At 43.1% G+C, this 16,390-nt stretch overlaps 1 protein-coding gene across 1 annotated transcript in view; it reads right to left on the bottom strand.

Annotated features, from left to right (window-relative positions):
• Positions 1-16,390, bottom strand: part of ptprsa (protein tyrosine phosphatase receptor type Sa) — a 105,590-nt gene that overhangs the window by 50,707 nt on the left and 38,493 nt on the right. The window contains exons 6-10 of the mRNA XM_053430764.1: positions 9,525-9,794; positions 8,743-9,324; positions 8,506-8,642; positions 8,226-8,370; positions 1,001-1,315 (exon numbers count right to left, since the gene is read on the bottom strand). Of these exons, the coding sequence (XP_053286739.1) occupies positions 1,001-1,315; positions 8,226-8,370; positions 8,506-8,642; positions 8,743-9,324; positions 9,525-9,794 (1,449 nt within the window). The remainder of the gene's footprint in view (positions 1-1,000; positions 1,316-8,225; positions 8,371-8,505; positions 8,643-8,742; positions 9,325-9,524; positions 9,795-16,390) is intronic.

The following is a 16,390-nucleotide window of genomic DNA, read 5'->3' on the forward strand; positions in this document are numbered from 1 at the left end:
TTTATCCTGGCAAACTCAAATAGTAGTATCTTTCAAAAGGTATGGAGAGAACTTAAGATCGTCTCCACTGTTCTGCTCAGTGTCGGGAAAATGCTATAAATGGCTGGTGGAGGATAGAAGGCACTGTCAGCCATCCATCAATGATTCAGATGTTCTTTGACATTCTAACATCTCTGCTTGTCACTCTATGTACTTTACTGTTCAACTGCTTTGCTGCTTTGTCTGTGATCCAACTCGGATGTGTAATCTTTTCTTCTTTTTTTTTGTTCCTTTGAGGTTGAGATGTTTTTTGCAAGCTTCTTTGCTTTTCATTTTCTTTGTGTCAAACCTGTTGCACAGGTGGAGGAATAACCAACAGTGGAAAGTACCACAAGTCTATTTATGAGCATAGGGAATGTCAACAGGGCCTCACATTGGTTATCACTCTTCCAGTGACACGTATCTCAGTGGAGTAACTGTGGTCCAGAAAAGACTGGTTGAACATTATTAATTATTTTTTAGTGAACCAAATTTTCCTATCAGAAGATTTCTGCTGCGACCTTAGTGGATGGACACCTGCTTGTTTAACCTCCAACCCACTGTTTCTACCATGAATGCAAATGGATACGGCCTTGCAGTGTAATGCACTCATAAATGCTTATGGCTCTCTGCTGAGCGATGGGATACTGTTAAAAGCATACAGATCGAGGCAGGATATCGGATGCGGTAGCTATTATGAATTACATTTGGTTGGTTATTTTTTAATAGCAACCCTCTTGATTTCCCAAGCGTGTTATGTATTGTAAGTGGTTTACTGTCCGATGGTTAAAGCTGCAGCATGTGGTCCTTTTACAAAGATGTTCTATCTCTAACACCACAACATCTAGAAAAGTATTCAGACCAATTTGTGAAACACTTCTTTTTCTAATTCTAGCTTGTGGGATGGACATTTCTGCACATCCATGTCGGACGTACAATAACCTCATCTCGTGATAAAGGTTAGCGTCGGCGATTTATGTACCATCTTCATCTGTCCGGCAGAGCAGGGGCTCGCTCTCAGGGCCCGGCCCTATCACGGTGAGGGCCGACACGGTGACGTGGTACTGGGTCCACTTCTCCAGTCGCTGCAGCAGCACCTGCTCCTCGGTGGCAGGCACCGTCGGCTCGTCTGGGGCTTCGTCGTCGTCGCCTTCCGACGGGCCCACCACCTCGTAGCGCACCCTGTACCCCGCCAGGACCCCGTTCTGACTCTTCACAGGCGGGGGGTGCCAACTTACCCGCAGGGAGGTGGAGCTGGTGCTGCTGCACTTAATGTCTTGAGGGGGGGCTGAGGGCTCTGGTGAGGTGGAGAGGGAAGGGGGGGGGGGGGGGGGGGTCGAGGATGAGGAGGTTGGGAAAGGGGGGGAAGGGAGGGATTGAAAAACAAAAAAATAAAAAAGATGGGAGAGATAAAGAAAATGATAAAAGGAAAATTCAAAACTCAAATAAAAACAATAGCAATAATTCAAACAAAAAATTTGCAAAACAAAGACGGAGGCAAAAAATGTTAAATGAACTCAGATTAAAATAAAACCATCAAGCAAACAAAAGAGGCATGAATGGACAATGGTACTAGCTTGTGTAATAATGAAACAAGATGGCTGCCTATTAAAGATACCTGGGAATGTTTTAGACAGTAAGACTAATAGTATTTGGTTTCTCTTAACATTACTGCTGAGAAAATGGACCTGTTTTTGACTTTTTCAAGAAAAAAGATTTGGGCTAATTAATTCACCTCATTAAAAACGATCTACAGCCCGACTAACACCAGAAACCACTTGTTCTGTCCTGTAAAGCAAAACCATATAGGAGGTGGGTGGATTTGCCTCCATCTTGCTAACATCATCCTTGTAAAAGCCTATATTGAATGTGTTAAACCTGTTATCCACCCTCACTAGTTGCATCATGCAGATTGGAGAGGGAGGAACACATCTGTTGTGTATTTTATCTCCCGGCACTGAGCTGAGGTTTTAGTCCTTAACATATGTAGTACTCAGGTAAACATGGCAGTCACGAAAACTAAACTTCTCCTTCAGGCTCCCTGCATTTACTGTTACAGGCAGCAGCGCTGTATACATGACACCTAACAACGATTTATACTCTAGCTATATTATACAAGTCATTCTTTCGAAGCCTTGGGTACCAAATAGCGTCCAACTTACCCTAAATGCCAGAATTACATTAACATAATGAATAATTTGGTACCAGAATTAAGTTAAATTTACACAAAGTTAAATCTAGCAGAGTAATATCGAGTATGTCTTTTTTTAAGTTTATTTCTTTGTAGCGGTATAAAAAGCTTTTCAACATACTCGCTTCAATTTTCCTTCAGTACTTTTAAAAAACTAAGTAAAACCTACACATCTGTGAAATTTCTAGATCAGCCTCGTTGCCTTTCACGTCCTCTCTATGCCACGCTCATCAGCGATAAAACGTTTAACTTCTTATTCACAGTTTGGTTTTATACGGACATAAGGACATGTATGAGAATATTTCCATCCCAGTCAGGGATTCCCTACATTGGTTCTTAATCTATTGCCTCCATCTTGTTGTTGAAAAGTCCAGTTCATTATTACATTTTCTGTCTGTGATGTGAAGATTTAAAGAAAAATAAATCAGACATCAAAAGCAAAATGAAATAGCACTTAGAAAAACAGGCATGCGTTTACACTGCAACTTAAAAAAGAACAAAATCAAATGACACCCATGGAAAAAGGCAGCAAAAAAAATTTAAGATGATGAGCTGAAGGAGGGTACTGGGAAATGAATTTCTCTGTAACCCCGGTGACTCGAAAGAAAGAACCACAACAACAGTTAAGGTTCAAGATGACCACTAATGAGATAACATGAAAACAAAAAAAAATAAACACACAACAATCCTCAAAAAAACTAAAAGGAACATGTAACATCTCAAAGAAAAAACACACAAAACGACCAAACAAAAATAAATCACAAGCATCGTCTGCATCATACGTACCTGACTCCCACAAATACTACACTTTGGAGACTTTCTTACCACCAGCACCTGACTCCAGAGCGTGCTCACTCTGGAGTCAGTGAGCAACAACCCTTTTCCTCCCAGACAGTGTGCAACAAAATGTTCAGATCCCATTTCCAATTAGTAACGTCTTCAATGACTGTGATTAGCTGAGAGTTGGTTTTGGAGCCATTGTGGAGATGCTGGGAGGGAGAGAGTTGGCTCTGTGCTGTAGCTGTTAAATACTCATGTAGCTTTGGGCCGGAGGGTCCACAAGACTGCGAGAGGGGAAGCCCCAGATTTTTCCATTCCTCTGTACACAAACATCCCTCCTTGTTAATATTTTGCTCTGATAAATCCCATTTCATAGCCCTGCGCCTATTTGTCGTCATAAAGATAAGTGCAATATTGAGAATACCAACACAAGTAAGATGTATTTCTGAATTCATAAAAGTTTAACCACAGTGTTGTTAATACACTCTCACTTAGGGTAGAACACATTTAAAGAAAAGGGGAAATAAAATAACCGGAGTTTTGACTGTAAGAGAGTCCTCCTAAAGACAGGCTGCTCCAGCACACAACAAATGGGACAGGACCTCAGCCACGGTAACCAAACCCGTCTCTGTGTCCAATGGGCTTATTTACTTATGGTCTTACTGGATTTTTGAGCCTTTCAGCTTCTTTCCTCCGCTCACATTGTATTCGCAAACTCTCCACGTCAAGAATGATTGCTCAGTTCTCGATCTTTCGCGGCGCGGGAAAAAGGGGGCGGCCTGCGATCCTGACAGCGGCCATGCTATCACAGTGCCCAGGCACCCTCGCGCCCGATAACGGTTTAAGACCGCCTGGGGCACAGCTTTAATAAAGTGCAAATCCCATGAAGGCCAGTGGTCGGATTATGGATACTAGAACTATACAACCACAAAAGAAGAAATTGCGCTAATGCTTCACTTGAAGTTCCTTACGAAGCTTCACTGAAAGAGTTTCCTAAATGCTATTTGACAAATAATTAGTCATGTCTGCATTCATATCCTTCTCTTCGACTTTAAAGTCTGTTGTGATACGACCGGGGGGCTCCGAGTACAAAGTCTGCAATGGGTGGCATACCTAATCACGATGACTACCCTCAGATTTAAAGTGCTTTTAGCGGGACATCTTTATTTATTTAATTACGCACATTAATGCCCCACAGTTCAGATCTGCAGGTCATCACTCACTGCCTGTTGTCACCTCTCAGAATGACACAGATTGCCGATGGCTTTGCTATCGGAGCACATGTCTGCATCTGAATTGTATTTTCACCAGAGGCCTCGAATGACAGGATGTTCGTATTTGTAGATCATTATGGAATTAATCCCCCTCCCCCCCGGTGCCAAATGCCCGGGCTGTGGCATACACATATACTCCAATACATCTAAAAACCTCCTGCAATTACAGTAAGTGTGGGGGGGGGGGGGGCTAAACTGCTTGTTTGGCTAAATACAGAGGATTTAGAATCTGCCACTTTAATTTGAGAGATAGCACTTGACTGGTTGCTGGCAGGTTCTAGGTATAATCTAAATGTGTAACAAAGCCTGACAATCCAGGGGCCAGGCTCTCAGCTCATCTCAAAGCATGAAATTAATTCTGACGCTATGAAATGGGATTCTTATCTGCCACTCACGAGGGCCTGCGATCCCCTAACACCCACTCCCCGGGTCCCGCTGAGGCCGTTACCACGTCTTACAACTGGGGAACAGCACGAGGAATGCCGGGAGCCCCTCCCAGGTTGTGGAACCACTCCGGCCGCGTCTGAATGATCTCACAGAAAAAGGTCTCTCAACCTGATCTGACTGTGGCAGCATACCCCAAGAGGCCTTGCTTCTGAATGAGGGCCACTCGTGCACTGTAAAAATCTTGTGTTTTGGTTTCAGTCCGTAATATAGACCAACAAAGCTTATGCAGATTTCTTTGATCAAATATTCAGTTTCAATCATGAAGACTGAGAGGGAGGTTTGTTTTTATTTTTTGTACAATGAGTCTACACACATTTTTGACAGAGTGGTCCTCATGACAATAGCCCCTGGTAATGCTGCCTGGACTGAGCACAAACTTCAACAATTCTGCAAACATTTTGGACCACAAGTAATGGACGACAAAGCAAACAGGGAAATCACATTTTCTGACTTTCTTTTCACTCAGTGGCGAAGGGTTTCAGTCTGCCACACACTGCAGAGGATTCAAATCCCGGGGCTGAAATGTATGCAGTCATTGCAAAGTGTCCAACTGGCCTATATATAACATTTATTACGATAGTATAGTTTCCAGGAGTCTTGTCCTAGGTGTCTACTTATTTCAGTACCAGTCACTTAATACAGGATATATTTGACACAGCGCTCTTCACTGACTCGGGTTCGCGGAAACGCTTCTATTCCCGACCTGTGTGAGCCGCCAAACGACAGACACGTCACTCTAATATAAAACGGTGTCATGTTTAAAAGACTGGTCTATTCAATGCTTCCAATTCCCTCTTGATGTTTCAGAAATAACACCACGAAAATGTTTCCTTTTTATACATTTTCATTCAGCCTTCTTTTAGAAAGGTTACAGCAGACTGAATCCCTCGGTCACACGATCACTTACCTCAGATCATCCAAAAGATCAAGTTATTTATTGTGTTGCGGGGAAGCTTTCTCTTTGACTGACTTAGTTTACGACTTTTCTGACCTCAGCAGCGAGAGAAACCAACTGACATGTCTCACAGGGACTCTTGATAAGGGCATTAGAAAGAAACACTGGCTGAGAAAGACCTGGAACGACGAGAATAACCCCGCCCCGTAGAAATAGAATGGATAGAGAAGGTAGAGATTGCAGTTAACCTTGATGTGACAGCCAAAGAAGATTTGATTATCTTGCCGTGGGAGCTAGCACTTATGTGGAACACAATATTTACTGAGTTTATTGCTGCTCCAAACATAGAGTGATACTCATTTCCAGGGAAGAAGTATCAAATTTCTATGGAGGACGGGCAGATGCCATTATAAACCAGCAGTAATCCTTTCTGTCTACTGTAATTGTATGGATGAGGCCGTTCAATGGAAGAGTCCCTCGTCTCGAGTAGAGACTTGAGCAAAGCGCCAGGGTGAACTTCCATATGCTGAATGGGACAGAGTATGTCAATGCTGACTGCGTGTGTTGCTCTGCCTGCTGCGTTGTAGCTGCTAATAGCTATAATGGGCTTAAAGAATGTAAATAGCAGTAGCCACTGTCTAGAGAGATGTCAAACCAATATTCTTTCAGACTACAAATCAAATCATAAAAAATCAAATATCTGAATAAAAAAAAAAAAACATAAAAGGAAGAGGACAAAGAGTGAGCAAGGTGATGACAAGCCATTCCAAGGAGAGCTTTTGTTCCATTGCGCAGGGGAACAAGTGGGAAAGAGGGAAAACAGAGCTAGAACAGGGTGATGAAAGAAGAAGAGAGAAGTGTATCCAATCCATTCAGCTTGTGGTTTACCGGTCGAGAGTAAAAGCAAAAACAGAGGTAAGGAAATCACAAACACACATCGACAGGGTGATGATGTGAACACACACACACACTTCGGAGACGCCAAGACAGAAATGGGGTTGGATGAACATAAAAGTATATTTTCATGCCTGGACTGATCAAAGATCAACAGTGCAGTGATAGGTTCTCAACAGCACCCCCAGCGGGCAGGAGTGAGTGTTGCATGCAACTGGCGCTCTCCTCAGTGACTCTGCACTGTCAGTGCAGCTCTGCTGCCCAGCAGTAAAAAAAAGAACTGTGAAGTGATTGGTCCCAAGCCCCCACAGCCCAGATGTGGGGGCACAGCCAACAAGTTGCACTGTTAGAAACAGAAAATGTGTTAAAAAGGAAGTCTACTCTCACCACCATGGCTCTCCTATGTCCTGTTGAAAATGTAAATTAATTTAAACCCCACATAGTCCAACACATTCCATGCTGTTTCCTATAAATAAAGCCACTATGGCAGTGAATATGTATGTGAGTGTGTGATTTTCTATTTTCTGTATCATCAGGATCCACAATGTCTCGTACAGATCCGCCCATAATCCCGCAAATCCAGCTCCATTTGCCAGGTTCTTTACCATTAATGTATTAAATGTCGATACGCAACATCATTGTCGGCTGTGCGAAACTCAAAAAGACGTTAATTCCATACCCTGTCATCCCAGCAGTCCTCCAGCTATTGGAAAACTGCTTGGATGAGCTGTGTGTATTTTCTTTCTCTACAGCCGGCACTGCTGTGTGCTATGATACCACTCCTGTTATTTTTAGCCGGCTGTTTTAAATAATTCAGTTGTGTTCCTGCCATCCTTAAAATAAAGTAATCAGTGCAGAACTGATATGCTGGAATATATTCCAGGGGTGGGTATGTGAGTACTTTTGCAGACTGCTGATATGTTAGTTTTTTTTATTTCATGAGTAAACTCAACTCAAAATGCACCCCCACCCCCCAATCCAAATACAGTTCATATGAGAGCCTTGGTGGTCTTAGAGGAGAACTGACATTTTGTGTGTCTCTGTCACATGGAAGAAAGTGCACTTGCTGTTGAACAAGGAAAAGCAAATATGAACAAAACTGAAAGGATAATAAAAAATCTGCCAAAATCGTCAGTCCACATAGACTTGATTTGTTTGACAGGGCTGGGTACACTCATACATTTGGCACCAGAGCCACATAAGTAAATAAGAAAAGATGAAATGAAAAGGTTGTAAAACACCTGATAAAAAAAAAAAAAAAAAGACTCCAAAGCCCTTTGTGGTTTAATTTCCACCTCAACTCACCACAAAACAAGCAGTTAATTTAGTGAAAAACACTTTTACTTACGTTGTAAAATATATATTATATGTTATATTGATACATTATGGTTAACAAAATGAAGGTCAACTGCAGGTAAGATTAAAATGAACACATCAGTTATGTCAAGTCAGATTGATATGCAGTTCATCATTTCTGCATCGGCTTTGAACCCAGTTTATGCCCAAATCACAGGCGGAGTTCAAAGATGATGACGCAGTAGAGGAAAGAAACGAGCTTCAGTCAAAAAGCAAAGGAAAAGAGAACACACAACCTCGTGAGGAATCACTTCAGTTAGGGTCCGCAAAGAAAAATAACAATTATTCAGCTGCTTTCCTGGGGAGAATACCTTTGTTAGTCTACCCACAGAGAACACACCACAGAAGAGTCAATAAAAAGGTTACATACTGGCTTGAAGGGTCTTCTGCGATATGTCATTTGTGAAGGCTCCGATGCCTTTGTTTGAAATGGCTGCCAGGGAGAATTGGTAGTCTGTGTTTGGGCGGAGCCCTTCCACCACAAATGCAGATGTGGGTCCAAAGGTTTTCTTCATCTGTTGATGGAGAAAAGTTTAATTGAACGCCGAGATTTGAAAATGGTTGCAGATGAATCTAATGTGGGACCATTAGCAGATGGTATAAACCTTTTATTGCAAAAGGTTATGAAATTAAAAAAGGAAACTTCTTACCGGGGTCCCAAAACTGCCTTCTGAGTAGCGAAGTTCATAATTTATAATTCCCTCCTTGTCATAGGCAGGTTCCCAGGTCAGCTCAACACTGGTGTCAGACACAGCACCAACCATGAATTTGGACGGTTGACCTGGAACTGAAGAAGACAGCGGAGGACATTATGGCATTTACTAGAACTGAGTAAAGACACAACATTTTATAAGAAACACTGACACAAACAGTTTTCATTTCTTTACCTCCTTGCAGTACTTTGACATGGATGGGCTCTGAGAAGGGTCCATCGCCTACAGAAGTGAATGCAAGAACTTTGATTGTGTAAGTCTCTTGAGGAACCAGGCTCTGGATAGTAGTGATGATGCTGTCCTGGACATTGTGAATCTGCCAGAGGCTCATGGGCTGGGAGTCATCCATGGTGTAATAAACCCGGTATCCCTTGATCTGTCCATTGGGCTCCTCGGGTTCTTCCCAGCGTACCATCATGGTGTTTTGTGAAATGATCTGGGCCTGAATGTTCCGTGGTGGACTAGCTGGGGCTTGTTCTCCAGTCCTGGTCTCTACTGGGTCACTGGGAGGACCCTGGCCAATTGTGTTGACAGCTGAGACGCGGATTTCATACTCTGTGTTGGGGTAGAGGCCACCAATGCTGTAACGTGTAGTGGTGATATCATCCACTGTCTCATACTTGCTGTCTGGGGACTTTGCCCTGTACTGGATGATATAGTAAGTCACTGTGTCTGGATTGCCCGAGTCCCAGGTGATGGTCACACTGGTGGCAGTGGTTTCAGTAACCACAGGGGTACCTGGAGGCTTGGGGAGAGCTGTGATGGTGACAAAAGAGAAGGCAATAAGAAAAACTAATTTATCGTGACGGAAGATTCTCGTTGCAAAAAGGGAAAGGTTTGAAGTTTCCTCAAAATGCCCCAAGACCACCGTATCAATAGATGTTGTGATTGTAATGCTCTGTACGCTTCAAACATTGCTGAAGTTAATCTCTTAAACAAGCACAGTTATCTCTTACATTTGACGGTGATCTGCGCCACAGCCTCAATGATGCCAAGGCTGCTCATGGCTACACAGGTGTAGTTGGCAGACTCACGAACGCTGCCCAGTTCGAGCACGTTCCTGCCCACTGGCATCTCGTCCTCTGGCGTCAAATCCTCCGAGTTCAGCATCCACTTGACGTAAGGCATGGGTGACCCCACCGCAACGCACGTTATGTTCACACTGCCTCCGGGCATGATTTCCTGACTCGTCGGTGGAATGGAGAAGCGAGGAGGGACCCTCCGGACTGGGAGAAGGCATGAGGAAGGGGAGAGGATGACAAAAGAGGGCAAGGGAGTCAAAAAAAAGAGAAAAAGAGAGGTAACAAGAGAGGCCGATGAAAATGGACCCTTCTCAAGGAAATACTTAACATAAAAAGTTCAACATGTGAACTAAAACAGAAAATCATAAAGTAGACTTTTAAAAACGTAAAAATAAACAAATAATGAGAAGGAACTAAACTAACAGAACTGCTTCAACAACAATATAGATTAACAGTAAAGCAACGATTCATAGCAACAAGGTTCCATTGACCAATATTTGACCCATCACAGCACAATTAGAGACACAAAAATCTATTACGAGTTTCTCATCTTTGGGGCTGAACTGCTGACATGTATACAACTAGGACATAACCTAATCACCAACTATGAAGGTATGCGGTAAAGGCTATGTGATAATGCTATCACATAAGGCCAAGATGGCAACCTGGAACTTCCTGTCCTCTCTGGCACTCATGCCAACAGGAAATAGGCCATTGCTGGCTTCTCCCGTAGCACAGGAAGTGTAGGGTTACGGAGAAATTGAGCATCTGTACAAGGTCTCTACACACATTCTAACTCAAGTTTGCACTTGACACTTTTCTCTACTAACTAGATATCTTAAAGATGAGAAACTTTAATCAGATTTTTGTGGTTTAGGGTAGATCCACTGGACAAAGCCTCATTAAGATCTGACACGGTTCCATTGATAGATGCAGCTATCAGTTTCACAGACAGCATGCATAAATAGACCGAGGTAAATTAAGGAGTAAATGATAACAAAATCAGATATAAAAATTGAGATAAAATGCATAGAGGAATATAACTGAAGGGTCGCTAGCATGCCCAGACAAAAGACGATTGGAGAGGAAAGAGGAATTACAAGATAGAGGATAGGGCATCTGAGGAGAGGAGAGAAAGAAAGGGAACAGAGGAGCAAAGAGTGACAGAGGAAGAGAAAGGGGGGGAGGTTGGAGGAGGGAAAAGGGGGGGTAACCCGCTTCAATGCAGTGTAAACTTTGTTTTTCTTCAGCTAATGTGACAAAATGTGTTGGTGGCACATTGTCACATCGCAGTCCCAGTTAACACAAAAAAACTACTGAGGAACAAGGTGTGTGCCTATAAAATACATAGAAAAATAACTACAGTAATTGTAGCTGGAGAGTCTAGTATCACAGAGTGTTGGAGTCAAGAAACAGAACTGGATCAACGGAGAGTAGAAATCCAGAGAACAAGAAAAAGAGACAGAGGGAAAAGGGAGAGAGAGAAGAAGATGAATTAAGGGCAGAATGACAGCTCAGAGAGGGAGACTGGGCTGGACCTCAAAACTCATGGGGAGGAGTTGGAATCGGAGTGGTAGGAGGTTGATAATGAGTCTGAGAAGCAGAGGAAGGGCGTGAAAGGCACTGGGTACTTGCCTGTGTGTGTATGTGTATATACATAGGCGTATATATATTTTCTGCGTTGGTATAGATATGAGTGAGCGTGTGTACAGTATGCGCGAGTTAGACGGTGCGAGAGTATGAGTTAGCTAAAACACTGTGTGTTCATGAGAGGCATCCCAGCAAGCACTTGACAGGTAATGGCATGCAGGAGGTTCAACCCTAAATGAGCACAAACATGTGTCATATAAAATGCAGGGTTTATTTGCCAATATAAATCTAAGGTGAGGCACATTGGTGTTTGTTTTAAAATCCTAAACCTAGCTTCGTAGAAAAATAGCTGATAATGCTGCAAAAATTGCAGTTAATGGCCGATATTCAGGTACTACCTTGTTTTTAAAAATAATTATTAAAAGATACTTAAAAATAAAACATGAATGTATTTAGGACTTGGGATTACATTGATAGAGGCATCAGCTATGGACTTGTACAGACGTAACTTTATTTTAAACCGCTTCTCAACACCAACAGCATCTAGATCTATTCAACGTCAAAATGTTTGTTGGGATGCGAAGGTCATAGAGAGGAGTATTGCAGGTGTAGAAGTAAAACATGATGAACCACATGGAAGAGATGACTTAGAGACAGACAGATAGACAAGACGGGAAAGACAAGGATGAGAGACACAAGGCAGAACAAAACAGACTCAAGCAGCAAGACAGCGGACAGGAGACAGGAAGACAGACAGAGGGAGACAAGCGGACAGACAGTGACGGATGGATGTACAAAGACATACTGTACAGTACGCAAAGGGAATGGGGAGGGGTTTGGGTTGTTGGAGAAAGGGAAGGAGGAGGAGGAGAAGGAGGAGGAGGAGGAGGGTATAAGTGGGGGGATAGAATAAGGAGACTGTGATTCTAAATCCAAACAAAACAGACCAAAAAATAAAATAAAACACATGGCTCAAAGTGGGTTTGGAGGTCTCACACACTGGGGCTTAAAGTCAAGACACATCTACACGTTCCCTCCTCCCCGCCTTAAACACCTCAAAGCACCTCTGTGCAGTTGTAAAGCTGGGAAGTGGTGGGTGTGATGTGTGATGTGTGTGTGTGATGTGTGTGTATGTGTGTGTGTGCGTAGGGGGGGCGAGTAGGGACGAAAAGGGAGAGGCCAAGAGGGGCATGAAGGATAGATAGCATTCCAAAGTACACCGTGTCGATCCAAATGGGATTCATATGATCGTTGCTTGGGACAGATGTCAACAAACACACTCTACTGAAGGGACTTTTACCTGAGACCTGACTTGTATCGTGCACTGACATGGTTACTATAATGTACGTACAATAGACTGACATGTCCTTCATGTGAGCAAGGCTTTCTACTACGAGCTTTCCCTATGTCATACATCCAAATGGTTAAACCACATCTACTGTTAGTGGCTCTTAATAGCCATTTTATATGCAGTCATTGAAAGCACTGCATTTTGGAAGACAAAAAAACTTGGATTTACAATTAGAGAAACGGGTTGGGCTTCTGATTTGTCCTCCTCTGGGCTACTCTACATGTATGCTCTCACTCCTTTATCTGTCTGTTACTACCTTTGGCAAGAGGCAACCGGACCTTGATGGCATCTGAAGAAATGTTTCTTTGTGGTACATGAAGAAACATGCTACACATGTGCCATGGTAGCTAATTTAGAGGATCATGTTCTTAAAAATATAGCTTTTCCAGAGATAGAACCATATTTAAAAAATGAAACATGTTAAGGAAACCTGCCCTGACTGTAAGAAAAATGTGAATAAAACAAAGGGACGCGTAATGTTTGGTTGAGATATCAGAATTTGTTTCATCCTGACAGTTATTATTGAGTAGTCATGATGTCCAAATGGAATTCTAAAAAAAAACATGGGGGGAAAAACCCATAATTTAGAGAGAGAAAATATCTTATCACTACTATTTATCAAAAGAGTCTCACTAAACAACAAAGGTGAAAGGGCAGCCCATTCCACACACGGACATGCATGAGTGGGGCTATGGCATGAGTGACATATACAGGTGCGCCCCCATCCACTTGGGCAGACACCAGAGAACCAATACAATCCAAAAATGTCACCCAAACCCATCCGAGCATGCCAGTCATTCCCAAATATAGCATTGTTCCAGACACACACACGTACAAAAAAATCAAATGAAAGGAAACAAATCAAACGGAACAAATCCACAAAAATAACTAAGTCCAAACAGCACAGACAGTACCAGAGTGCAGCTGTGTTCACCAAAGAGGTGTGCATCAATACTATTAGATGTTTTTCAGCTGGGATTCGTCTCTGCCTGAATTTTGCCTCAAATCCAGAAGAATGGTTGAAGACTGAACAGGGGCCTGTCTTTTTAGATGGAACGTTCAATGGTAGTGTGTCTGAAGGGGCTCTTCTCTCACTGGGGGCTCAGGTCAATGCACCGGGAGCTGCGGTGGCTCAGTGAATGAGGTTTCCCCACCAAAGGAAGATGTCTCTGTTCACCTTTGAGGAGCTACACTGTCAGAACAACGTGGGATCTAAAACCAGCCACGGGCCAAATGCTGGTTACTTTTGGCTGTGGCAGGGAAGTCCGAAATATACAAATAGCCGCGGGAGATTCTCACTGTCAACAGCGCTCACCCTGTATTGGACACGGGAGTTAATTCGGCCACGATCAGGAGCTCAAGGTCAGCTGACGCAACAGCACCCTACACTGTTTCCCGGGAGAGAATTATCTTAAATTATAAATCTTAAAGTCGAGAAGGGACTTCGAGGGACAGTGTAGACTAAATGTCAGTGTCACATGCAAATGAGTCACTGCAGTATATCATTAACTAGACACGGCTCCGTGTGATGACTGAATGTTCAAGTGAACTGTGTAACTCTGTCACATCAATGGTCCAGTAAGCTGTCACAAGCTGTGGGTATGTGTGTGTGTGTGTTTCAGTGTGTGTGTGTGTGTGTGTGTGTGTGTGTGTAGGGGACCCTCTCCTATCCTAACTTTCAACTGTAGTGCCAATGAAAGAAAATAAAGAATCCCAATTGCATGGACAGGCTCCTCATTCACAGAGACCGGGAGCCCAGCCCGGCCCGTTTGGAATCGAGAGAAAGTAAATCAAACATATACCTTTTTCATTTGGACTACTAGCAACATGTAATCTTGTTTCAAGCCCCAATGTGGAGAGAAAGACAAGTAGCCTTACAATGGACGAGGTGAGAAGCAGTCGAGAGAGAACGCCAGAGTACTGCACTAACTCTACTGGTGGGCGGTGTCGTGGGTGGGTGGGGGGGGTTTGTGCCAAAAAACAGGGGTCGCAAGGTGGACATTATCGGCCATTTTGGTGAGGCAGTTTTTTTTGCTGCCCCAAAATGAAGGGGGGGAAGCCAAAATAATGTGCAGCCTTTAGTGTCACCTTGAAGCTGAGATTACACCCTCTTGCTGCCTGAGGACACAGGCGCAGTATGGAGATCCTTTAGTCACACTAGCTGGGTGAGGCCCACGGCATTTACATATGCGCTGTAGGGGTCGGCCTGAATTAACATACCTTGGCTGCGCCGATGCTAAACAGTCACTATGGGTGGCTCATCAAAATGGAAATTACTACCTGAAGGAAACTGACAGGAATCATGACGGGGGTGTCTAATAATAGCAAGCGGGGAATTGAAGGGATTTCAGAGTGCATCACTTTTTTTTTTCTTTCCTGTTGTCTTACAGGTTGATGACAAGCAGCCAAATCACACCGCAAGTACGTCCCTTCCCTGCGGGGATCCCCTCAGTGAATATAATCAGTCGCTTGGGGACAGAGAGCGTATTTGTGTGTTTGCATCTGAACGGGAGGTGATGACACTTTTGTTTTGTGTGGAAAATAGGAGCAATTCTGACAAATCCTTTATTTCGAGGGGTGGCGATTAACTTCAGGACTCCTTGAGACAAACATCTAATAGAGATGGCAGGTTTTTGCTTTGGCCAGTGAGAACATAAGGTGTAATCTAGCTTTCTTTCCCAACGTTACACACAAATGCAGAGCAGGGCATGCGAGCACATTCAAAGTCAGGCAGAGACCATCGTGGAAGGCCAAACATGCACATGCGTACATAACAGCACAGTCCTCCTGCATCAGTGTTATTCAGAGTGCTTAGAGTTAAACGAATTTGGACACAGCAGGTCGCTCGGTTTTCTTTCAGTTGGATCGTGCCATACTTTGTGGACGCCACTTTTTGGAGGGCAACAAATACATGAGTACTGACTCTATACTTTCATAGGCTCTTCATAGATGACTCATAGAAAGTCTAATTCTATGTTTGTGTGATGACTGTCCTGAAGAATAATTGATGTGGCTGATGCACTGGAAAGCAGTGGCATGGATAACCTAGACTGGGACAAAATTATATCAGCATTATTTTGAAACACTAGCGAACACTCAATATTTCAAGGCCTGTTGTCTTCCTAATAGTTTGGGGATTAGCATGACTCATAAAACTCCTGCGTTTAAAAGCCTAGACTTGATAAAAATAGACATTTTTCAAAAGTGGTTGGTAAATGAAGGTTACCAAAGCATGAAAATTGCTAATTTGTTTGATTTAGGCGTATTAGTCATGAATAAAAATAGGACTTTCAGACACTCAATAGAGATAAGGCATATTCCCTCGAGCTCAGCACACAGAGTTATGGGGTAAGAAGTGCCTAATCTCTTCTACCAGAAATAATGTTTTGCCCTTTCGAGCCATATCTCATATCAATAGGTGAAACATGGCTCCCTCACAGAGAACATGTGCCTCTTGTATTTATGAGACTAATGGAGCCATCAAATTTACAGGCAAGTTCACCACAGCCGATAGGATAGATTTTATGTGTAATGGAAAACCTGGTGCACATAATGATGCTCACATTTAAATAAAACATCTTAAGAGGTAATGGAGAGTGGTTGCAACGCCGGCTGGGACATAAATCAGTGAACGGTGATTGCATTAACCTCCAATTCATTTAGCACTTTGTTCTCATTATTGTTGTCGGACTACAGCGTGACTGCTTAGACAACAAAGTCATTGTGTGTCTTGTTGTTGGAGAACCTCTCTCTTTGCTTTACTCTTGTCTCCCTGAAACCAAGTGAGGTCTATGAGTGTGTATGTTTGTGTTCATAATAGTTTAAAGTATCTCTAGGCACCTGCTCACTAACAGCAAAT

This window comes from Pleuronectes platessa, chromosome 9, assembly GCF_947347685.1.
Source record: "Pleuronectes platessa chromosome 9, fPlePla1.1, whole genome shotgun sequence".
In the NCBI taxonomy this organism is placed as follows: domain Eukaryota; kingdom Metazoa; phylum Chordata; class Actinopteri; order Pleuronectiformes; family Pleuronectidae; genus Pleuronectes; species Pleuronectes platessa.